The following is a 26,447-nucleotide window of genomic DNA, read 5'->3' as shown; positions in this document are numbered from 1 at the left end:
TAGGGCTCAAACACAGCAAATCCCTGTTTAAATTTTTTTTTAACTAACTAGAGGTAGATATTACTATCATTTTCCACTTAACATTTTCTGTTATAAGTAATTAATTATATACCTCACTGTTTGGCTATTTCGTACGTGATCTAGCTAAGTATATTTATGGAAAAAGCCATTGAAGGGACCGATCTTAACTTCACAATGGTAGTGTGTATGCTGTATGTTTCAAGTGAAATACGATACGACAGGATGAATATGTTTCCTAAATAAGTGTGAGTTAATTAGAGACTGCTCTTTTCATCTCCTCTTCATTACAGGTAGCAACCAGTATGGCTCAATTTATGGCCACACATCTGTGATGACAGGAAGCCTCTTGGATGACCACCATTGGCATTCCATTGTCATAGAACGTCATGGAAGGAACATCAATCTAACATTGGACAGGCATATGCAACATTTCAGAACCAATGGGGAATTTGATTACCTGGACCTGGACTATGAGGTAAACAGTGACATCTGTTCCTAGTTCTCCTTTATGTCAGGACTTTATCATAAAGCCAAATGGGGAACAAACAAAACAAGGCAATATAATTTTGATGTCCATACACCAGTGCAAGATGTATGGAGAATAAACAGGAAGTATTAGTATATATATTAATTATGACTGAATATGCATCACAGAGATTATGTAGGATAAATCTTTATTGGCATAAAGGGATACAGCTTCGTCAGGCAGAATAGGCAGGAGAAAAAAAGTAGATGGTGGTGTATTGTCCATCAAGAATACATACATTGGATCTGAGGTCCAGAAAGAGGTGACCAGTTGAAAGTCTCTGAGTAAAGATAAAAGGGGGAAATAGATATGATGTATTGGTAGGAGATCTACTATTGACCACCAAATCAGGGACAAGAGGTGGATGAGGAATTTCTGAAATTAATACGGAAATATTCAAAACACAAGACCTCACAGACATGGGAGAATTTAATTATTCAGAGCTCTGCTGGGCAAGTAATATGGCAAATCACAAAGGCTATGTCTTCACAGCAGTGCTATTTCAGGATACCGGAGGTATCCTAAAATAGCTATTCTGCATCTTTTGAGCACACCTGTTATTTTGAAATATAACGGGCTCACTATTCTGACATCCCTGTAAACCTCATTCCACAAGGAGTTAGGGACATTTTGGAAAAGCAATTTATTTTGAAATTAGTGCTGTGTAGAAAGTGACAAATTTTAAAATAACCTATTTTGAGATAGACTCAAAATAAGCTATGGAATTAGTGGAGCTCAAATTGAGTAGCTTAATTGAGCTACAGGTGCAGTGTAGATGCACCCAAAATGTCCAGTAAATCCTTGGAATGTATCAAAGATGACTTTTTTTTGCTTCAGAAAGCGGAAGTAGTAACCAGAGGAACAGCTGTTTTAGACTTGATTCTGACCAACAGGGAAGAATTAGTGACAAATCTGAAGACAGAAAACAATTTGTGTGAAATTGATCATAAAATGATGGACTATGTGAGTCTAAGTAAGGGAAGGAGTGAAAGCAGCTGAATAAGGATGATGGGCTTCAAAGAAGCAGACTTTAACAAACTCAGGGAACTGGTAGGTAAGATCCCGGGGGAAAAAAATCTAAGAGAATAAAGTTTATCAAGGAGAAAATATTCTGGTGCAAAGGAAAGATAGGAAGAATAGTAAAAGTTTAGTATATCTAAATCAGGAGCTCTTTAATGGCCTGTAAATTTAAAAAAAATCCTATAAAAAGTGGAAACAAGGACACATAGTTAAGGATAAGTACCAAAGAACAGCAAAGGTATGTAGGAACAAAATCATAAAGGCTAAAACAAAATTAGCTGCACCTAGCAAGGGACAGAAAAGGTGATAGAAAGAGGTGCTATAAATACATTAGAAACAGGAGAAAATAAAGGAAACTGTAGGTTTATTTGGGAAGGCAAGTTAATAACTGATGACGTCAAGAAGGCTAATGGTATTAATACCTATTTTGTTTCAGTCTTCACCATAAAGGTTAATGGTGACAGATACTCAATACAATTAACATGAACAACAAGGGGGATGAAAGTAACAAGTTAAAGAATATTTAGATGAGTTCAAGTTGGCAAGACCTGATAAAATTCCTAGAATATATAAGGAACTAGCTGAACCAGTCTCAGAACTGGTAGGAATTATCTTTAAGAACTCATGGAGGACAGGTGAAGTGACTAGAGCAAGGGATATATGCTACTTATCTTCAAAAGAGGGAACAAAGAAGATCCAGAGAATTACAGCTCAATTAGACTAACTTAGATACCTGGAAAAATAAAGGAACAATTCATTAAACAATCAGTTTATAAACTAGAGTATAGCTGGGTTATAAGGAAGAGTTGGCATGGATTTGTTGAGAACAAACCATGCCAAACCCACCTAATTTCCTTCTTTGACAAGAGAGAAGCAGTAGAATAGTTATATTTTGATTTTAGTAAGGCTTTCAACACAGTCCTACATGCCATTCTCATAAACATATTAGGGAAATTCAGTCTAGATAAAATTACTTTTAGGCAGAGGCATCAGTTGGAAAACTATATTCAAAGAGTAGATATAAATGGTTCATTGTCAAACTGGTAGAGGTGCATCCTATGGAGTCATATAGGGTCATTTCTGGTTCTGTTACTGTTGCCTTATTTTCACTTACAACCAACCCAGGTTATACTTACATTGTTTTTATTAAATGCCACTGTTGAAGTAAATGGAAAAGCGATTGAACCTGATCACACAGACATCCATACACTTATATACAAACAAACTAACAAGCCCCATCTTGCTTTTGTTTAAAGTTAACAGTCTGTTGCTCACATTAAATCAATGTTCGGGGGAGTCAAATGCGAGGGGAGAAGTAGGGGCTTCTCTCAGTCCAGACCGATGCTCCAATCTTGACAAGATGAGACCCAGAGATTAATGCAAGGCACCCCATCTTTTATAAGACTTTTTTAACAATCAGGTCTATACATTTTTCTACATCAGTTTTTAATCAATCACCATCCATTCTGTTTAGCATCTGTTTATCTGGGAGTTATTCTTTACTCTGACATAAGTATGTTGGTGCTTCCTTCCCAGTGTTATTTCAAAGTTGTCTTGTTTGTAAAGGGATCCTTGCCCTTAACACTCTGTCTATAATGTCCTGCACAAGTCTGTCTTATATTGGTCCCAACTGATGGCAGCTTGGCACCCCTGAGTCTTCCTGCTTCTTCTCCCCCATCTGCCACCATCTGGACTCTGGAATGTGGTTGTTTGGAGAGATAACAACTTGTAGGCCCAGCAGTTTCAAACTCATTCACTCCCCCTCCCCAGGAACTACACAATTGTTTCACATATCAGAAAAAGGGATACAATTGTCCATACAAAAGGTATAATTTTACTTCCAATACAAAGCTTCTCCTAGTACAAACTTTGAATCATTCATCATATTTTCTTTCTAACACAACCTGTATTCTAATTACTCCTAAGTGTGATCATGGTGAATCACAAGAATCTTTCTGATCTCTTTCACACATAATGGAAGGTTAGAGAGCTCAAAAGGTTACAAAACTGACATTTGCTTTATTACTGAAACTTCTCTCTTTAATGATTTGTAAAACTGTATGCTTGTAACATATTAGGATGACACCAGACTTGGGGAAGAGTGGGGGGGGGGGGAGGAGAGGAGGTGAGTTGCAAGAACTTTGGAGGAAAGGTTAGAATTCAAAACAGCTTTGACTAATTGGAGAATTTTTCTGAATTCTATAAGATGAAAGTAAGTGCAAAGTACTTCATTTAAGAAGGAAAAATATACAAAATGGCTCAGTGATATTACTGCTGAAAGGGTTCTGGAAATTATAATGGGTGACAAATTGAATATGAGTCAGCAATGTGAAGCAATTATGAAAAAAACTAATATTATGCTGGGGTTTATTATCAATGTGTTGTATGTAAGGCAGAGGAGGTATACTTACCTGGGATACTTTCCACTGAGGTCTTAGCTGGAGCATTGTGTTCAGTTCTGGAGACAGCCCAGAGATCAACAAAAATGATAATACCTGACCTATGAGGGTAGGTTAAAACAACTGGGCACGTTGGACTTGAGGAAAGAACCTGATAGTAACCTTAAAATATATTAAGAGCTGTTATAAACAGGACTGTGATAAATTATACTCCATGTCCACTGAGGGGAGGACAAGAAGTATTGGGTTTAATATATAGAGAGGAATATTTAGGTTTGGAATTAGAACTTTCTAATAGTAAGGTTAGTTAACCTCTAGCATAGGCAAGGGAGGTTAGAAAATTTGGAAAATTTTAAGAATAAATAGAACAAACACCTGTCAAGTATAAGCTATGTTTACTTGAGCATAGTAAGCTAGTCTTGATAACCTCCACAGGTCCCTTCCAGCCCTACATTTCTATGAGTCTATGAACTTTAGCTTCTCTGCTACATTTTATAGTATTTATTATAATCAGTGATTTTAGTTCGTAGAGCCTGTTCAGTTTTCTTCAGATCTCTGTAGTTCTATTGTTTTGAAGCTCACTTCCCACATTTATCTACTAGATCCCAAGTCTGCCAGACTTTACTGCCTGCTGTAAGATTCATCTTTTTTCTCAAGCATTTATTTTATTGGGGTGATAGTGCTTGTATTCTTGCACAAGTAATGTCTGTGGGCATTTTAAAAGAATGTCTTTCAATATTTGGAGATTCTGCTGACCCTTTTAATATATTATGAAAATCAATATATGTTCCTTAATTGCAAAATGCAAAAAATAAAAATAAAACAACTGTGTTATCTCATTCCACGTGACCATCATGCTCCCGAACTAGAAGGCTGGCATTCAAGAACAGAAATAGATTGGTTTAACTTAGGGTATGTCTACACAGAAACATTATTTCAAAATAACTAGTGTTATTTTGAAATAACTTAGTGCACGTCTACACAGCAGGGAGTTATTTCAAAATAATGATGAAATATTGTCAAGCTGGAGGACTTCATACTCTGACTCCTGTAAACCTCATTGTATGAGGAGTAAGAGAAGTCAGGGGAAGAGCACTCTATTTCTAAATAAGTGCTGTGTACATGCTCCCAATTTTGAAATAAGCTATTTTGAAATAAGCCACTCAATTGATATAGCTCAATTTGCATAGCTTATTTCGAGTTAAGCCCTGCTGTGTAGGTGCACCCTTACTGATTTTATGTTTTCGCAAAGGATGCCATGTAGAACTGTATTACTAATATAGGCCCTGACACTGCACCTCTTAAAAGCTTGCTCACCAATCAATGTATTCTCCACAAGGGACAATGGGAAAGCAAGAAGTAGAGAGAAATGTGTTTCACTTCTGAATTCAACAGTAAATGTAATCATCATCATCATAAGTGAATGAAGAATTTATAGCAAGCAATGTCATAGATTAAATTATCTCATGTTTCTATTTGATTACTTGTATTGTCACAAATGTGTTCATTGTCCTAGACCTAAACTAGTAGATGAAGCTCATAGGTTGTTTGTGAGCCCTGTACTCTGAGGCTGTGTCTACACTGGCACCCTTTTCCGTAAAAGGGATGCTAATGAGACACTTCCGAATTGCAAATGCCGCGGGGGATTTAAATATCCCCCGCGGCATTTGCATGAACATGGCTGCTGCTTTTTTCCGGCTCAGGGAAAGCGCCAGTCTAGACGGGATCTTGTGGAAAATAAGCCCTTTTCAGGAAGATCCCTTATTCCTACTTTCAAGTAGGGCTTATTTTCCACAAGATTCTGTCTAGACTGGCACTTTTCTCCGGCAAAACCCCGATATTTAAATCCCCCGCGGCATTTGCAATTCCGAATGGTCTCATTAGCATCCCTTTTACTGAAAAGGGTGCCAGTGTAGACACAGCCTGAGGGTATATTTGTCAATTCACTGTTTGTTGTTAGTTATTTGTAGTATTTCATTGGTTTTCTGAGTCATACAGAATTGCTTCTGACATTTATAAAAAGTAGGACAAATACTTAGACTCATAGACTTATAGACTTTAAGGTCAGAAGGGACCATTATGATCATCTAGTATGACCCCCTGCACAGTGCAGGCCACAGAATCTCACCCACCCCTCCCAGAATAATCCTCTCACTTATATCTCAGATATTGAAGCCCTCAAATACTTTGAAGACCCCAAGATGCAGAGAATCCTCTAGCTGTGATCTGTACCCCATGCTACAGAGGAAGGCGAAAAACCTCCAGGGCCTCTGCCAATCTACCCTGGAGGAAAATTCCTTCCCGACCCCAAATATGGCGATCAGCTAAACCCTGAGCATGTGGGCAAGACTCATCAGCCAGACACCCAGAAAATTCTCTATAGTAACTCCTATCATCCCTCCATTGACCTATTCCCACTGATAATGAATGGTCAATTAGTTACCAAGATCATGTTATCTCATCAAACCATCCCCTTCATAAACCCATCTAGTTTAATCTTGAAACCAGATAGATCTTTTGCCCCCACTACTTCCCTTGGAAGGCCGTTCCAGAACCTCACTCCTCTAATGGTTAGAAACCTTCGTCTAATCTCAAGTCTAAACTTCCTACTAGCCAGCTTATATCCATTTGTTCTTGTGTCCACATTGGTATTAAGCTTAAATAATTCCTCTCCCTCCCTGGTATTTATCCCTCTAATATATTTTAAAAGTGCAATCATGTCCCCCCTCAGCCTTCTTTTGATTAAGGTAAACAAGCCAAGCTCCTTGAGTCTCCTTTCATAAGACAGGTTTTCCATTCCTCGGATCATCCTAGTGGCCTTTCTTTGTACCTGTTCCAGTTTGAATTCATCCTTCTTAAACATGGGAGACCAGAACTGCACACAGTATTCCAAATGGGGTCTCACCAGTGCCTTGTATAATGGCACTAACACCTCCTTATCCCTACTGGAAATACCTCGCCTAATACATCCCAAGATTGTATTAGCCTTTTTCACGGCCATGTCACAATGTCATAGTCATTTTATAATCAACCAGGACTCCGAGGTCCTTCTCCTCCTCCGTTACTTCCTACTGATGTGTCCCCAGCTTAAAATTCTTGTTATTAATCCCTAAATGCATAACCTTACACTTCTCACTATTAAATTTCATCCTATTGCTATCACTCCAATGTACAAGATCATCCAGATCTTCCTGTATGATATCCCGATCATTTTCTGAATTGGCAATAGCTCCCAACTTTGTGTCATCTGAAAATTTTATTAGGACACTTCCACTTTTGGTGCCAAGATTAGCAATAAAAAGATTAAATAAAATTGGCCCCAAAACTGATCCCTGAGGAACTCTGCTAGTAACCTTCCTCCAACCCGACAGTTCACCTTTCAATATGACCCGCTGTAGTCTCCCCTTTAACCAGTTGCTTATCCACCTCTCAACTTTCATATTAATCCCTATCTTTTCCAATTTAACCAATAATTCCCCATGTGGTACTGTATCAAATGCCTTACTAAGGTCGAGGTACATTAGATCCACTGCATTTCCCTTATCTAAAAAATCTGTTACTTTCTCAAAAAAGGAGATCAGGTTGGTTTGGCATGATCTACCTTTTGTAAAACCATGGTGTAATTTGTCCCAATTGCCATTAGCCTCAATGTCTCAAACTACTTTCTCCTACTACTTCAGTCATGAACCTTGCTTGAACCTATATTTGAATAAATATTTCTGAGAGGATCTTTTTATGAAATTTCTGTTGAGTGAAATATATTCATGTGAACATTTGGAGAAATTGCTTAAAAGGGTTGCAAATACCATTGAAGTAAATTGGTGGCTTCCTTCAAATGAATGTTCACAAATGCCTTTTTTCAGTACTTGTCCAGCTCTTATGCTTACCATTAAGACTTTAATACTATTAAACCTTTGAATTACACCTCACAACAACCTGAAGAGGCAGGTATTATTAAAATTATCTTTCACACAGGTAAACTGAAAGCACAGGTTAAATGAATTGCCAGATGGGAATAACTCTGACCCGCAGTGCCTTGATCTGCAACTAAAATACACTTGCTCCCAAAAACAGGAATAGACTCTAATGTGGTTGTCCTGTGTTAGCTGACTGTGGCTGATGTTTAATTGCTGTGTAGACATTCAGGCTCAAACTGGAATTGGCCTAGTGGGACTTTGACAGAGTGGAGGGTCTGAAAACATGGGTCCACCCTGAGCCTGAACATCTGCATCACAATTAAACAACCCTGGAGCCTGAGACCCATAAGCCCAAATCATCTGGCACAAGCCAGCTATGGGTGTTTAATTACAATATAGATCTGAGGCTTGATTCTCTGTCCTCTCTAACGAGTAGGGCATAGTTCCCCAGTAGAAATCCTGTTCAGTTATTTTCCACTTTCAATGTATGTAAGAAGCTCCTCATCTGTGATGGAGGTTACACAAATACATCAAAGGGAGAATATGCTCTGAATTTGTTTCAGCAGTTCATATAAATGTCAATGGCTAGCCCTGAACTGTCTATCTCCTTTCCTCTCAATTAACATTGTCTTTTTAGTGCCTGGTTGTCATACCCTACATTCAAATATGCTGCCCTTACAATAAACTAATCATAGATGAGAGAGCTTAGAGAATCAAACTTACATTTCAAATAGAGAAATTATGGTTTTAGGTTTATCTCTTTCAGAAGAGATTAGCAAGTCAGAGAAATTGGCACTATTTCTGATTACACTTTTAATGCGAAAAAAATCCTATCAGTCCCTCTGGACTTAATGTTTGTTATGGTATGTGGTTGTTTCCTTTTTCCTTCACTTTTCTTCACAATCTTTTCCTTTTCCAATTCACTGCCTTTTTTCAAGTGCATAAACACTTGCTTACCAAAGAATGTGTTGCAGCAAAGATCTGATCCCTAGTTGGTGAAAACTGCTGTCCTCTCATTGAAGTCAACAGAGCTTAGTCATCAGTCAAGGACAATGCCACACAACTAGATGAAGGAGCCTGTGCGGGCAATTTTTAAAACCTTTGATTTCCAAATGCAGTGCATCCAATGGGCTTTAGTTCTTCTTTTAAATACTAACTCAAGGATCTTCTCCTCTTTCAGATGGAAAATGATATGTTGAAAGTATTCTAAAAAAAATAATGTTCCTCTTGTGTTCCCTTTTAATTCTCTCAATAATAACCAGTGGAATTGACAATGAATTATATTTGAAAGCTTATTTCTGGCAAAAGCAGAATGTAAGAATGTCAGGCAGTGTGTAAGAATTTTGTTTGAGCAAAATTGGGAAGGAGTATACATTGGTATTTTATTGGCTCCATTTTTGGTGTGTACACACACATACATACACACACACACACATACATATACACACATACATTATTGGCTGCTTAATATAAATACCAAGGAAAGACTGCAGACAGCAATCTCTGGCAGCCTTTTTCTCACCTTCAGGTTGTAAAGTATTAATGTAAACATGTAGCATTCATTCACTTCCAACCATTTTGGCAAGACCTATAATTAGCTAGTAATCTATATAGCCTATTGATTGACAGAGTGAAGAGATGAACATTTGTAACATGCTGCAATAAGTTGATTTTCTAGGCTATGAAATACAATGTAAAAAACCTCGAACAAACCCACTATATGCATGACCTAATTACAGAAATGTGGTACTCCCTCTTCCCGGAGTTTTCACCCTCACCTTAATTCTCAGCAGCTGGTTCACAGTATTAAATCTGGTATCACAGAAACTCCTCTCTTATATCTCCCCCTACTCTGAGCTGTCCAAAGAAAGGCGGGCAGTTTGTCACTAGTGCAAGGTAATTCTCCCCAATGGCGGACAACAGAATGAACTGCATAATGCTCTTGTGTTGTTCTGCAAGCTCAGATATTGACTAGCTGTGTGACCTTGTGGAAGAAATTAATCATATAAACAAACAATAAACAAACATTCTGCAATATTACTCTGTTACGCCAGGCAACAAGATGCAAATCAGCAGGGTTACATATGTTAAAGCTGGTTGAAATTTTCACCTATCCCCAGTTATGGGACCCAGAGAGATAGAAAACTCAGATGTTCTTCATTATTGCCTTTCTCCCTATCTCTGGGACCCAGAGAGACAAAAAAAAAAAAAAAAATCCAGAAGATCCACCTTTGAACTTCCTTCAAGTATCCCAGTAAACCAGTACAAAACTGTCCTAATCCCTCTTCTTACCAGATCTTTTTCTCAATAAGTAGTCATTAGGATCGTGTGCTGTTTGTGTTTAGGTTTATTTGATTTATTCAAATGAACCAGCAATAGAGGTGAGTGAATGATTTCAAATAAATACATGTTAAACCTGTCTAATGAACACAGTTGGAACCCAACTGGTGCCGAACCAGAGAATTTGCCAAACCATGGGAGGTCAATATTGTGTAGCAGCATCACCAACACTTCCACTGCTTACTGGACTTTTATCTGTGGGTAAATTAGAGCTACATAACAATGGGTTTTGCCCACAAAAGCTCATGATTCTATGTATTTTGGTTAGTGTCTAAGGTACCACAGGACCACTCATTGGGTGAGCCATGTAAAGTAGTTTACTCAACATAGTCAAAGAAGTGGGGATTTAAATAATCACCGCTTCATTAAAATAAAAATGGCCATCGCGCTGTGCCAACAATCAGCTGATCCAGCACAGCGCGGCAGTCTAGATGCAGCACAGTCAACAAGGGAAGCCTTTGTCAACTGCTCCTGTAAGCCTCATGAAACGAGGTTTACAGGAGCGGTCGACAAAGTCTTCCCTTGTAATAATTGGTAATAATTAGCCTCGTGAAATGAGGTTTACAGGAGTGTTGACAAAGTCTTCCCTTGTTGATCGTACCACATCTAGAATGCCGCGCTGTGCCAGATGAGCTGGTTGTCGGCGCAGCGTGGTGGCCATTTTTATTTTAATGAAGTGGGGATTATTTAAATCCCCGCTTCATTGACTATGTCGAGTAAACTATTTTATATGGCTCCGTCAACGGAGCCATGTAGTCTAGACACACCCATTGTTATTAAAGCGCAGAATACTGATAGTTAGGACTGGTGGCTGTAAATAAACTTAATGGAACTGCAGGAAACTTGGCCACATCCATGATAAGTGGGCATCCAACTACTTAAAGTCATGCCAGACCACTAATGTTGCCAGACCAGAGACGGTCATATTAGAGTGTTTCAATATATAATTTTACTGTCTCCCTCACCTTGTTTAGAATGTTTCTGTGATGGATATAAGTTCTTTCAATTCATTCATTCATTGAACGTATTTCTTGTTCAATAGCGTTTGAGAGAGAGAGAGCCATTGTGAGCTCTATAGAATGAGCTGAAAGGTCACATGGTATGCTTCTGTTCCATATAGGGATGAATGTTGGTCTCCAAAGTGAATATTTGCAATTACAACATCAAAATGAGCTTTCTTCCATTTATTTCCAGTGCTTATTTAAATTTTCTCTTTGGGTAGAGAGTAGTGCCAACTATCTCATTTGATGTGTATGAATGCTCGGGAAAGCAAATACATCTACAGCATATTTGTTTAAAAAATCTAATACATTTCCCTCCAGTTACTATCTACAGTCTTTTGTTTGTTTTCAAAGATAACCTTTGGTGGCATGCCTTTTTCTGGGAAGCCAAGTTCAAATAGTAGGAAAAACTTCAAAGGCTGTATGGAAAGCATCAATTACAATGGTAATAATATCACAGACCTTGCCAAGAGGAAGAAGCTGGAACCATCTAATGTGGTGAGAACTTTTTCATGATCATCTAAACTTCTGACAAGTAAAGGAGCATAGATATGCCTTTGTATGCATCTATGTGATATATTGCAGTAACATGATATAACTTTTCTCACATACCTGCACAGTTTAGCACGTACTTATGAGCACCTTGTTTTACTCCTGAGCTATCTTGTGAGTCTTATACCAACATTGTGTAGCGTCAGACAGCCACCACTTAAAAAATAATAGAATACTCCTTTTCTTCTTCAATTATGCCTGCCTAGGGGATTACATTCATTTCTAATCCAGTGATAACTTTCCTACATGTAAATGTGTTATGGCTTTAAAGTCTAAGATCTCATGTCTCCACAGGGTTAGTAGTTGTGACACCATTGGAAAGAAGAGATTCTACACTTAACTCAGAATTGGCCTTTAACCTCAGAATGTCCCAAAATATCAGACTTCAAAATCATGATTTTTTTATACATAGAAAAGCTATCTTGGAGGTAGTTTACATTTTCTTAATTTCATCTTGTACCCCTTCTATGACCTCCACAGTGGTACTCATTATAATAAAATCCTGTGAATTTGCTGGAAAAGGAATCCAAGAATTAGTCCTATTCATATTTTAACTCTCTAAAAAAATCCCAAGATAGCTGTTCTGTAATATATGTGGCACATATGAAATATATAGTGTTATAGTGCAGAATAAATGTTTACCATCATGAGTCCAGGAAGACTTGCCTAAGTCATTCATGGCTTCCCCCTTCATGCACATTACAATCATCACAAACACATGCCGATAATATCTTTATATAACCTCACATCATTATGTATTTTACACATATATATGTTGTGGTGATAAACTGTACAAAATTCCTACTTAATTTTTACTTACTATATATGGCATTAATATTAATGCTCTAATATAAACTGAGAAATATGGCTGACTGATCATGACTGCAGGAATGAAAATTTTGAATTTTCTGATTCATATCTTTAAAACTTTGAAAAATGATAAACTTTAACAGTAATAGTACCGTATTTTCCGGCGTATAAGGCGACTGGGCGTATAAGACGACCCCCTAATTTTCTAGTTAAAAAATAGGTTTTCGTCTTATACTCACCTTATAAGACTACCCCCCCTTAAGAGGCCAACTGGCAGCGCCCCAGCTCCCCTCCGCCTCCCTGACTTTGCTCCTGGTGTCCCTGGTCTGCTGGAGACGGTCCCCAGCAGACCAGGGGCACCGGGAGCAAAGCTGCAGCCGTGGCGGGGTCCCACGCCTCTGAGGCTTTGCCAGAGCAAAGCCTCAGAAGCACGGCACCCCGCCGCCGCTTCGGCTTTGCTCCCGGTGCCTCTGGTCTGCTGGGGACCATCTCCAGCAGACCAGGGACACCGGGAGCAAACCCTCTGAGGACGCCGGCAGTGTCTGGGCTGCCCCGCTGCCAGAGCCCCTCCGCGGCTTTGCTCCGCGTCTTCCTGGTCTGCAGACCAGGGAGACGCGGAGCAACTTTTCTCGCCCCGGAGTACATGGGCGGCGGGACTGCGAGGTCCCGCAGTCCGTGTCCTCCAGGGCGAGAAAAGCCCCGTTAGTACCTGGAAGTCGGGGACTGCCTGTATACCCGGCGTATAAGACGACCCCCGTTTTTTGGGGGATGTTTTTTAGCATAAAAAGTCGTCTCATATGCCGGAAAATACGGTATTAAATAAATAGTAAATATTGTTATTTCTATACCATGTTTCTTCAAACATGTCAAAGACATTAAGCAGGATGTATGTGCCAAGAGTGAAACTCTTTCAGTGTATGAGTTTTAAAATACCTGTTCTGCCTGGTATCACCTGTTCTGCAGGGTGAAATCCATTATATAATATTGAGTTACTGGGAAAAGAAGATTTTCTGTTTTCTGCCACACAAACTGTATCAGAAATCTTGCCAGATTTGGATTCAGAAAAGCATTCCTGTTAAGGAAGGGTATTTATATGTGTGCTTAAATCCAATTAAAGTCAATGAGATTTAAGTCCATGCTTAAGTGCTTTTGTGAATAGGAGCACAATTAAGTATGTTACTCAAGTGCTTTCCTTAATTGGGTACTCAGATAAGTTGCCCTATTGTTAGAAGTGCTGAACACCCAGTAACAGTCCTGTAACTTATGGGTGTACAAAACTATAGGGACAATAATAGATGAGAATCCGTCCCCCCTCCCTCTTTTTGTATGAAATTCTATTACTCTTAACATTACAGTTAGATCCACATATGTAGTGTTGCTACACACCAGTGCTTCATCAAGAGTTTATTGCAGCCTGGTTTAATTCGATGAGTCTGTTGATTTCCAATTCTAAGAATGACTATAAAAATAGAAGTGACCTTTGTTTTCAGTAGAATTACTTACACTGGCTCACCTCTGTGAAAACAAAATCGATTTTGTTCTAATTAAACAAACATGGATTTTTATGTTTCTTGCAAAATCTGTTTTGCACTTAGCCCTCAGCCTGATTTAGCATGAAAATTGTGCTTTGTTGTTGATATTATTGTTAACTATGTTCATTCCAGTGGTGTCTAGGAATTACCTAAGATTGAGGTCACATTGTATAGGTGCTATATAAACACACAGTACTAGAGAGCCCCATCTCTGACAATCTTATTATATAAGGAGACAAGATAGACAAAAGGAGAGGTGAAAGAGAGATAAGCAAAAAGTTCAGAGTTGGGCGGGACATTGTTTTCCTATCGCATTTAAACTTTTTAGATTTCAAAATTTTTCCTATTCTGTATCAGGATGACCCTAAGACCTTCGAAGCTCTTTTTCAAAGAGAGAGAAAGAACACCATCTCAAAATATCCAAAAGCCAGGTGGTCCCAGATGAGTGCCATGGTCACCACACAATTCTGCAACAAGTCCTTCTCAAGCTCTGCTGGTGAAGTTGTTATACTTCATAGAAATAATTCAAGATTTATTAGAGCACGGACTTGAATGGAAAATTCCCACGAGTGCTCTAGCCACTGGATTTACTGAGTCTGACTCTCTCTAGCCCCAAAATATCGAATTATTTACTTTAAAAAGGAACAGCTGTGATGGTGATTTGGGCAGAGACTGATTCTATTAGATGGAGATTAGAGCCATAACATTAGCAAACCAGGTTCAAACACCATCCCTAATCAGGCAGAGCAGGGACTTGAGCCTGGGTGTACCACTTGCCAGATGTGTGTCTTAGACACCAAGTTATTGGCTGTTCAGGGGTTGAACTCTCTCTGACCAAAAATGACACCGTGGACCCAAGACACCTTCACAATAGAAGCTTCATTTTACTGGTACATCAAAAAATCAGCATTTTCTTACAAAAATCCATTTTGTTGGAAAATTCCCAACCAGCTCTAATCAATGTTGTAACAGTAAGTTTTATGTTGGTTCTTCTGTTGGGGTGGGGAAGGAAGTGAGCAGAGGAATTGGCTAAATAGATAGACAAAGGAATGGAAGAGGAATGATGAAAAGAAGTGGAGAAAGTATGAAGGGAAGGTGTGGACTGAGGCTGAGATGAAGAGACTGAGAAAGAGGTGACAAGGTCAAAGAAAATCAGCCAATCAGCACAGGTCAAAGAAGATCAAGTCAAAATAATAGGAAATATCCATGTCCTTCAGTCCCCTTTAAACTACTTCCACCTCTGCTCCTCTGGCTTCAATTTCTGCCTGGCTCCTCCTTTCAGTTTCTTTACCCAAGGCCACAATGTAAGGCAGAGAGTAAATATGCTGCATTGATGCTAATGCCCACATGTGGGGTCTCTCTTGCACAAGTCTGGGCCTGGAAGGTGTTGATGGGAGGTATCTCCATGGCTGAACCCCATTTTCCCCCTGTCTCTGGCACACCAATGCAGCAGGTTCCTCTTATACATCATCTGCTGCTGTTCTGCTGGGTTCAGTCTAAATGCACAAGCTAAAGAGGAAGGAAGTAATTTTTATTAAAATTGTGCTAAGCCTAAAGATAAGTAAAAATCTATTTTTAGAAAAATAATGAACCAATGCTTGATAAAACATTAGCAGGGGAATATAGCCTTGGAAAACAACTTGTTCTGCATTACCTCTCTTTTGATAACTCTGTATTCAGTTTGTTGCTTTGTTAATTGGGAAAAGGTTTTAAAAAGCAATGCTTTTCCCAGCAGAGGTGATGCCTGGAACTGAGTAGGAAAAATTGACTTATTAATGTAAACTGCAAGCTAATTTACAATGTAGCATAAAGATTATAATGCAAAGCCTAAGCAGTCTAACTTGAGAAGCTCCACTGTTAGTTTTCTAGCATATTGTTAATATTTTTTCAATAAGAACAAAAGTGTCAACATAAATGCACAGTATATATTTGATTTTCAGACTTCAGTGTTGGATGAGTGCTTCTGCAATTGATTCTGAAGCCAGTCTATCAAAAAAGATCCATTCCTCTTTGAAAAATATGAATCTTTTTATAGTGACAAACTTCAGATGAGTTCTAACTCTTTGCCCAGGCCCAGTAGATAATCTGTGTGAACTAGGCTTTACATAAAAGAGTGGTTTCCTGATGATGCACAGTCATGGAGAGAAATAATATTCCAGTTTAAATTAAGTTGAATATCTCAGTAGGGAAAAGATCAAGTTGGCTAACTGGCAAAAAAACATGAAGGGAGTTATAACCTACAATTATATGCTTCTTCCACAAAAAATCCATTACACAGTTAGCATTAAGGAATATGTTATCTCATTCCTGTGTAAGGGATTTGCATGCATTCACTCCCATTAGCAACAGTGGGAGTTACATATGCAGCTCTCCCATGCATTAGAGGCAAGAAAGATTTAAAGGTTCAAGACAGAATGTCAGTCAGTCGTGAAAGCTGAAGCATTTTTGTCCTGCAAAAATATCAGTTCTTTACAGTAATAAAGCAGCATGAACTCTTAAATGCATAACAACACGGGCCTTGGACTGCTGTTTAGCTCAATAGTTACTATGGCAAAGCACTTAGAATACCCACCCTGTGTACCTGGTATGTCAATATTAAATTCCATCTCTTCAGAAAATCTTTGGTGCTCTGTGTCTATGCAGTACTGACTTGTCTACAAAGGAGTAGTTACTTCCAGTTCATTGGCAGTCAAAGTAATAAACATGTTCACAAAGGCGAATCTGCATACTTGCTGAATTTTTGTTTTGGGATGCAAAATTTGTGATTTAGTCTAGGACTCAACCGAGTGGAGTCTGTAACAAATATTTGGGGATGTTCAAGCTAGTGGGTGAACTAAGTTGCGTACATTTTCAGTCAATTAAAGCCTTTAGGTGGAAAACTAAAGGTAAGCCCAGTGGGACTTAGAGTAAAGATGTGAAAATGGTTCTTGTCCTTTCTCAGTTAGGTTATTATCATGTTTTTCATGTTGTGAATTAAAAGTTTCAATAACTCTTTGAAAATAGTGAAGTCGCTAAACTCTTGTATATAATCTTGCGTGATATATTATACATTCCAGGTGTATATTAAAAGAACACTGTAACAATAAAGAGAGACACACATCTTTAACACATTCAGAATAAAAACTTATTTTCTTAGAGTAAGGATGTAATACATATTTAGGATTTCTATGCTGATATTAGATAAATAGTAAAGTTGCTGATTATAGTGCCCTCTAGAGGAAAGATACCTGGCCATGCATCTATAAAACTATATTGTTCCAGTTTGAATAATATAATGCCATAGAAGCTGCTTACTTTTAAATTAATATCTGCATGGAAACACTATGTACTACCACGTAAGACATATGTATGTGAAGGGAATCATGCTTCTCCTATGAATGGTGGCTGTCTGCTATGAAAAAGAGAATATTTTAGGATTTATTTTTCTTAAAAAAATCATTTTTTACCCTCTGGGAGTTAGAAATGACACACAAAGACTTGCACAGCTAGGTCGTTGTACATAATTTATCCCTGGACAGTGATCTTTATATCTAAATATATGTGGTCACCTAATAATCATAACTTGCCTCCCATGCAATTTGACATGCAAAAGTCTTAACATATGAACTTCACAAATAGAATGAAGCTCATACTCAGAAACCACACATTGTTAGCAACATTTGTGGCTGCAGAGGAGTTTTATCATTGTAATACAGTTTGGTTTCTTTTGCTTTTTGTTTTTGTTTTAGGGAAACTTAAGTTTTTCTTGTGTGGAACCGCATACAGTGCCTGTCTTTTTCAATGCTACCAGTTACCTGGAAGTGCTTGGTCGCCTGAATCAGGATATGCTTTCAGTCAGTTTCCAGTTTCGGACCTGGAACCCCAATGGACTTCTCCTTTTCAGCAACTTTGCTGATGGACTGGGTAATGTCGAGATTAACCTGGCTGAAGGCAAAGTCAATGTCCACATCAATGTCACCCAAGTGAAGAAGAACCGAATAGACGTCTCATCAGGTAAGCAGCTTTTCAGTGTTTGGGGTTTATTTAAAGTATCAGAACAACCACAGTGAGTTCAAAAAGAAAGAGTTTTGTCCTTTGGATTTAAGTCCCAAATGTAACAACATTTTTATTGTAGATTAATAAAATACTTTATTTTTTGCTTTGAATGAGAGGTGGACCATATGAAAATGGTATTTTCTTTTATCATTTTTTCTCACCTAATTTTTAGTGTCTTCTGTCTCGTTTTGTTTTGACTAGTTGTGCTATGCAATCATTTATTATTATACTTTAGGACATTCCTCAAGCATTAGGGTATGGTTATGCTATATCTTTCCTTTTTATTGGCTATTGGGTTTTCTATCTTTTTATTCTTTGCTCCATTAGCAAAGCAGCATTTTTTCCTCCTTTCCAAAGGGCAGACAGCATAGCCATTTCAGTGACTGCTATCGCATCCGATCTCTCAGTATGGAGATGGGAAACTCTCATGCTCATTCATCCCTCTGCCTCCTAATGGGTCCTAAGTCCATCAATGGGTATGTTTATACTGCAAAAACTAACTTATTTGAACTAATATGGTAATAGACATAATTTTTAACTTAGTGTGTGTCTAGACTACCTAGTTTTGTTGACAAAAGTGGACTTTTGTTGACAAAACAATACCAGCGTCTACACTACTGTGGAGTTCTGTCGACATAACGTCGACAGAACTCTGCGGTTTTGTCGACGCTGGTATACCTCATTTTACGAGGCAAAACACCTTCTGTCGACAGAGTTCTGTCGACAGAAGGTGTTATTGCCTGTAACACTGCGTCCAGACTACGGAGTTCTGTCGACAAAGCGGCTTGCTTTGTCGACAGAACTCCATGTGTCTGGACGCTCTTTGTCGACGGAAGTTTTGTCGACAGTATCTGTCGACAAAACTTCCGTCGACAAAACGTGGTAGTCTAGACGTACCCTTTGCGTGGATAAAAAGGGCTAAATTTGAAAAGCAGGGATCCAATGGTTAACTCTAACCAGATAATATACTTCTAAACATGTCTGTCTTTGTACATGCTAAAGGTAGTGTTGTGGGCTGTTTTAGTTAAGCTATGTTAGTCAACACATTTTCTAATGTGATGCATTTTCCCATTAACGATGTGCCCAGCAATGTACCTGATCTTTGCCCTGGAGAGCTAAGATAGCCAAGGTTTCTTTCAAACTCAAATGACCCATATGTCAGTTTCTAGAACATGATCAGGCATAAGTCAGATATCACATATAGCTAGTAATGCTCTGAGAATTTCATAGATGTACATTTGCAGTTTGAGGGGAAAGGGACACCAATATTTCTGTGCTATCAAAAGTAGCAGGTTAGCATGATGGAACAGGGAGGAAACAGCCACTTTTCATGGTTTACCTGTCTGAAGTTCCAATTAACCAAGACACAATGTGCTATCTGAATAGTCATGCTGTACATAATTAATAATTTAAAAAGGGAGCTCTGAGGAAGTGTAAAAAATAGGGAAAATGTATTGTATTTTTAAAATGAAAGTATTTCTTCATGTGGATGAATCACATGTTGTATTTATAAATGTATTGTATTTGTAAATGAAAGTATTGCTCATGTGGATATATCAGGACACCCACATTTTATTTGATCTATGGAAATATTTTTGCGAGTTCTTTTCAGCTCACTAAGTCATAAAATAGAGTCGAGTAAAATTTTTTGCTACAAATTACATAATTAGAGAAGGGTGTTACCTGTTTAGAGGTCAAACTAAATATAATAGTGTTAAATGATCAGAGTCAGTAGTGCTCTGGATGTAGTGCAGTGAATGGAGAAGGAACTTTCTGGTTCATGTTCTGGCACCAATTAACAATAAGAAGTGCCTTATTGCTCCACCTGCTTGCTCCCTTGCTACAGTTGCCCCAAAGTCTGGTTTAAAGACAGCTTCTCCCTGATTCCCTGGGGGCTGTCAGAATACTTTTGCCCTGCATTTTGAATAGTCATCTGTTTGCTCTAGAAGTAGATTTCACAAGCTGTTCCGTGAAATAATGTTTGAATCCTTAAAATTTCACCAGGTTGCCATCAATTTTGCCTGAAGCTTGACTTAGGGTAAAACCATATGAAACAGTATCTAGCATTTTCAGAAATTGATTTCTCTTCATATGATTCCATTTTTTTTTTTTTTTTTTTTTTTTTTTTTTTGCTGCACAAACCTCTGCCAATAAAAGCAACTGGATTTTACACAGCTGTAATCCAACATCAAAAACATGACTTCTTCTGAAATAAACCCTTCCAATCTATCTGGATGGTTTAATCAATAGTCCAAGAATAACATACAGCCATTGCATTTTATGACTGTTTACTATTCTTGATCCTTACTTCCAGTGGTGCTGTATATTATGATTATGGATGTCTTATGATGCTTAATAATAACAAAACACTTGATAGTACATATTGGCCTTTACCCACCTTTGTGTCTGGATAGTCATCCTACTTGTCTATTGTTTCATTTTACTTGCTTATTGTCATGTGAGAATCTGTGTGTATGAATTGTGTGAATATGAGGCTGAACTATGCATTACTCCAGACAGGGTAAAGGTATAGGAATAGAAGTGTTCTCGGAGGGCTTTTTTTTATAGCTGTCTTGTGGAGTAGAATGTCCTTGTTCAGAATATTGCTAATCTAATTTAGATTTCTGTTTAAAATGTCCTTTTTGCTGATCTCCTTGCATAAACAGACTTCAACTTCTACAAAATATGCACCAGTGGGTACCCTGTATGGGACCAGATGGTATGGGCACAGAACTTTTATTATGGTTTTGTTATCAAAGTTTCTGGACCCTTAGTCCTTCAGGATGCTATCAAGTTTTTACAATCTATATTCTGATTTTTTTAAAATCAGGTGTAAAACTGCATGTGATTTGGGACTCAGTAGCTTGTCAGTTATCTATTTGCCTGCATATAGAATTAGCATGTTTACATGGCAGCACATTAACTTGGGCACCCCAGGCACCCTAAGATACGGAGATGATCAGTGGTAGTCTGCATATCTTAGTCACTGTTATTTACACCTGCCATTCTGAGTAAATTCTGCAGTTATTTATTCTAGGACAGTGTTTCTCAACAAGTGTTACGAGTACCCTTAGGGGTACTCGAGAGAAGTCTGGGGGATACGTCAACACAACTGAAATTTGGAGAAAAATGAATTTTTGTTTTAAGTTTTATGTGCTTTATTATTTTTGTACCTTTTACACCCAAACATTTCATCACCTGCCTGGCTACGATTAAGTTGTTTAACCAAATGTGTTGCAATAGTAGAAGAAGAAATGTGTGTGTCTGAAAACTGTAGGTATTGGGAGTGTTTATAATGTTTTTAAAGGGGTACTTTATAAAAAAAGGTTGAGAAACACTGCTCTAGGACATTCAAGTACGGTGTTCCTCTGCTCTGAGCTATCAGGGCCATTTCCATGTTTTCTTTCTTTGGACCAAATTCTTAGTTGTAGTCTATAATTGCTGGTTGTAGTTGGGTAGCATTCTGTTTGTGTAAGGCGACTTCCACTAGAATAAGGCTGACGGAAGAGTGTCCTGCACTGGACACATTCTGTCCTGGTGTTGGCATGTGGGAGTGCAGCAGGTTTCTGTTTTGCCTCTTTTCCACTGCAGAAGATCCTTTAATGTCCTTATAGTAGTGGCATAAGTTAGAGCAATCCTTCAAATACTCCAATGTCCCTCAGGGTCTGCCAGTTCTGCATTGATGAGTCCTAAATGAGCATGTGTAAAGTTTGGATAAGGAGACTACTTTAGTTTGCTATCCAAACTGATGATTTGCTAATTAAATTCCCATCCTTTTAACAGATACTGATAAGAGATTCTTGATACTCCATATTCTCTTATTAAACTACTGTGTCTCTGTTGATTAGTACCTTGTGATGTCTGGTAAAATTCTGATGATATAACAGTTGGAGTTTTTGTTGTCATCTTGGCAGAATTTTCGTATTTAATTAGATTGAATATGTTGTCTACCTACAGACAGACATCTCTTATTTTACATATTTTTGTGGTATTTTATGGAACATTTGCTGAGTCATTTGCATTTGTAGCATCCCTCATTGCACCTATAACTCAATTTATTTCTGCCTATTGATGTCAGTGAGATGAATGGTTTAAAGGCCATTGTAAAAGACAGGTACAAGTGCAAAGTTGTGAGGCAACAGAATCAAGTAATCATCAAGAAGAATCAATTGACTGTGGTAAGAAAAGAGAGCACTGCTGTTAATCTGAGGGCTCTAAAGGAGGTTTATTGTTTGTCTTTAATGGCAATTCTGCTACTCCTATTATAATTTTATATAAGGCTGCAGTGCTATATTCACCCAGAATACTATAGAGTAGTAAGGCTGTTTAATTTAAATCCTAACTATACTGCTGATCAATTGCCTTTACTTCTTCCCTGAGGAAATAGGGGGCAATCATGAACTTTCTTTCCTCAGCTTAAAATTTATTTTTCATTAGAGTCACTTGATTTCTCATGTATTTACAGAAAGCAAATACAAAGGGGTTATGGGAAATCCATTTTCAAATATAAGGGCACACTTTGGGAAAATGTAATTTGGCATTTTCAGATCTCAGTAATAAATATTATATTTTGAGGGAGTTTTGCATATATTAAAATCTTGTGGAACTTTGATTCTCTTGACCAGATTCCAACCTTCTGAGGCATGTTCAGCATTTTTTCCCCTTTCACTGTTTGGAAAGGAAGCTACTTGAATGCACTTTCATTCAAAACAATGTGCCCAGCACAGTTGGACAGCTATAATGAGTGAGACGGACTGTGTCAGAAGTAGAAAAGACATGAGAAGGCAAGGGATGAGCAGGATTGGCTGGGAGAAGATGTCCGGAAATAATATTGTGACCTTCAGCTGCAATTCTGACACTAACTTGAAAGGTAGTTTGAGGGCAATAACAATTTTAAATTACATCAAAAGTAATAAGACAGTCCTTATAAAAACTCAAATGTAAAAAAATCATCAACATTCAAAAGTAAAAGATACATATTATTAAAACAACTTTATTAAGGAATATTTGTCACTTGGGTCCCAGTTTAAGAAAGCATTTGAGCACACACTTAACTTTACATATGTGCTTAGTCTCATATGAAAATGAAGTGCATACATAAGTCCTTTGCTGAATAGGAATGGTACATTCCTGAATTAGGGTATTGATTAGCAGGAAATGTAGTATATAAGCTAGCTGAAAAACAGAGTTGAAAGTTTAATATATGGAATGATTTTGTCATGGAAGTCCTTCACCTCAAATTTGAAGGGGTTCCCCCCCCCCCCCGAACTGCCCTTTCCTTCAATTGCTGCCAAAGGTGCAGCTAGTTACAACTACAGGCAGTCCCCGACTTACGCGGATCCGACTTATGTCGGATCCGCTCTTACGAACGGGGCTTTCTCACCCCGGAGGTCGGGGCGAGAAAGCCCCGTTCGTAAGCTACTCCGGTGCACCTGGTCTGCTGGAGACCGTCTCCAGCAGACCAGGGGCACCGGGCGGGTTCCCGCGCTTCTGAGGCTTTGCCAGAGCAAAGCCTCAGAGGCGCGGGGAACCGCCGCTGCTGCCGCTTCAGTCTGGGTGCCTGTGGTCTGCTGGGGACGGTCCCCAGCAGACCACAGGCACTGGGACTGAAGCGGCAGCCGCGGCGGGGTCCCTCGCCTCTGAGGCTTTGCCAGAGCAAAGCCTCAGAGGCGCGGCACCCCGCTGCCGCTGCGGCTCTGCTCCCCGTATCCCTGGTCTGCTGGGGGGGGGCACAGCTAGTGTGCACCCCCCCCCCCCCCAGCAGACCAGGCTTTTGTTTTGGACTCTGGGGCAGAGCAGCTGGGGCGCTGCCGATTGGTCCTGAAGCACCTGCTCTGGGCACTACTGGACCAACCCGGCAGCACCCCAGCTGCTCTGCCCCAGGTCCTGATTCAGACGCTGCTGGTCAGTTTCAGCAGCGGCTGAATCAGGACGCCTGGGGCAGAGCAGATGGGGTGCTGCTGGGTTGGTCCAGTAGCACCGAGGAGCGGCGCTACTGGAGCAACCCAGCAGCACCCCAGCTGCTCTGCCCCAGGCGTCCCCAAGTCAGCTTCTGCTGAAACTGACAAGCGCTGACTACAGGAAGCCCCAGGCAGAGTTGCTCTGCCCCGGGCTTCCTGGAATCAGCTGCTGATCAGTTTCAGCAGCAGCTGACTTGGGGACGCCTGGGGTTCTTAAGTTGCTTTTGTATGTAAGTCAGAACTGGCAGTCAGTTTCAGCAGTGTCTGAATCTGGACACCAGTTCCGACTTACATACAGATTCAACTTAAGAACAAAGCTACAGTCCCTATCTTGTACGTAACCCGGGGACTGCCTGTACAGTAAAACTCCAATAGTCCGGCATCCAATAGTCTGGCACTCCTGATAGTCCGGCATCAAAATGGCAAGAGCCTAGTGAGTGAGCTTCGGCAAAAAATGAGTCACAAGGTAACAGCGGCAGCAGCTGAACTGAGCAAAAAGGGTAAAAAAGGCTTAAAAAAACTAAAACATTACAGTATACTGTATACAGTATGTACAATAAAAAGGGTTAAGAACACTTTATATACAGTATATAATGTATACAGTATATATATAACCATCTTATAGTACCTCCTGATAGTCTGGCATATTTGATAATCCGGCACCACCTAGGTTCCGTAGGTTCTGGATTATCGGAAGTCTACTGTACTTGAGGATGTGGTCTAAATTTCCTTCTGTTCATCTTAAGCAGCAAAAAGAAAACACATTAATGACAAAATAAACATAAAAAAGCAACAGCATGAACTATATTTCTAGTGTTCACATTTTCCTAGATGGAAAAGTGGTAAGCATGTCAGAAAAAAGTATCTATGCTTCTTGTTAGAGAGTTATCAGTGTAAGTGAGGTTAATTTCAACCCCGCCCCCCCCTTTTAATGTTAATTTCTGCTACTTCAAACTTCAATTTCTAGTAATAAAAGTGATACTAAATATGAATTACAGATTAACCAAAGATCTTTTCACATGCACCCCTTAGGTTCTGGGCACTCTGGTCCTGGCTTTGCACTGTTCCATTCAGTTCCAATCCTAAGAGGCTCAGATCTCAGTTCTTTCTGGGTTGTCAATTAACTGAACAAAAAGGAGAATTAACACCAAGGAATTGTCCCAAAGCTGGGTTGAGGCTCCCTTCCTTCAGAGAGCATTTGCCGGACTCTGGCTTGCTGTATTAATTTAAAGGGAATTTATAGGTCCAAAGAATAACAGCTTAACATGAGATTGAAGCTGTCCAACATTACAGTTTTAAATGAGTTTGGTGCTCAGAGACATGCAATTGTTAGTTGCATGTCAAACACAACAAGAAACAAGAGTTTCGATTGGCCCAGGGAAGTGGTTGAACTGATATTGTTGCATCTCAAGAGCAAAAAGACATGCAAAGAGTCTTACTCCAGGGAGTAAGTCCTTGGGTGCTTCTCTATCCCAAAACAGGAACCTTCATGCACAAGCCGATCATTAGGGTACTGAAGTAAGCTCTGTTGGTCAGACACAGAGACATTGCCAGTGGAGAAGTACAGTGATGAGCCTTGTTGAACTGTTAAAGGACTGAGTCTGGGGGAGGGCAGTAGGACATAACAGAAGCCCCGTTCTTCAGTCTGTCCTGTACTCATGCTCTTGAGCTGCTCCAGACAATTTAACAATTAGTGCCACACCAGTGGACACCAGCCGTGGCCACGTGAGATCCTGTTTTGTCTCCCCTTCCCTTGTGTCTTCCTTTGTGATCCACCATTAGTATCTTCGGTTCTCACTCATTTGTCTGTCAGACCTGGCCTGAGATCAGCAGTACCACATAATTAAAGAAGGCAGCTCACCCTGCTCTGCTCAGCCTGAGAGACACAAGGCAAACCAGAGGATGCCCCTGACTGATAAATGAACCAGAATACTTGTTGTCATTGATGACCTGCCGACCCAGAACATTCATTACTAGCCTTATCAGAGAACATCGTCACAAGCCATATTTCTCCACCTTCACAACCCCCATCTCTTCGCTCCTTTAGATCTGCCTGGTAAAAGCAGGAAAAGTAACCTTTCTTCACATCTCAGAACTGAACCACAAAGTGCACCCTTTCCTCCCCACTGAGTGTTATCCAACTAAATAACAGACTCTAATTCAGGGATGGGGAGCCTAAGGCCTGGGAGCCAGATGTGGCCCCCTGGTTGCCTAGATCTGGCAACTGAGGTTTGGGACTCCTACCAACATTGTGTAGCCTGCACTGGTGCTCCAGCTCGCCCTTCCCAATACTACCCCATGGTACCTCATGATTTTTGTTATTTCCACTTCAGT

The 26,447-nt window shown here is 39.4% G+C and overlaps 1 protein-coding gene across 1 annotated transcript in view; it reads left to right on the top strand.

Annotated features, from left to right (window-relative positions):
- CNTNAP2 (contactin associated protein 2) overlaps positions 1-26,447 on the top strand; it is a 1,659,707-nt gene that overhangs the window by 776,062 nt on the left and 857,198 nt on the right. The window contains exons 6-8 of the mRNA XM_075921713.2: positions 312-496; positions 11,579-11,722; positions 17,847-18,111. Of these exons, the coding sequence (XP_075777828.2) occupies positions 312-496; positions 11,579-11,722; positions 17,847-18,111 (594 nt within the window). The remainder of the gene's footprint in view (positions 1-311; positions 497-11,578; positions 11,723-17,846; positions 18,112-26,447) is intronic.

This window comes from Pelodiscus sinensis, chromosome 2 (genome assembly GCF_052426305.1).
Source record: "Pelodiscus sinensis isolate ZL-2025 chromosome 2, ASM5242630v1, whole genome shotgun sequence".
Lineage (NCBI taxonomy): Eukaryota > Metazoa > Chordata > Testudines > Trionychidae > Pelodiscus > Pelodiscus sinensis.
This window is presented reverse-complemented; position numbering and strand designations above follow the sequence as displayed.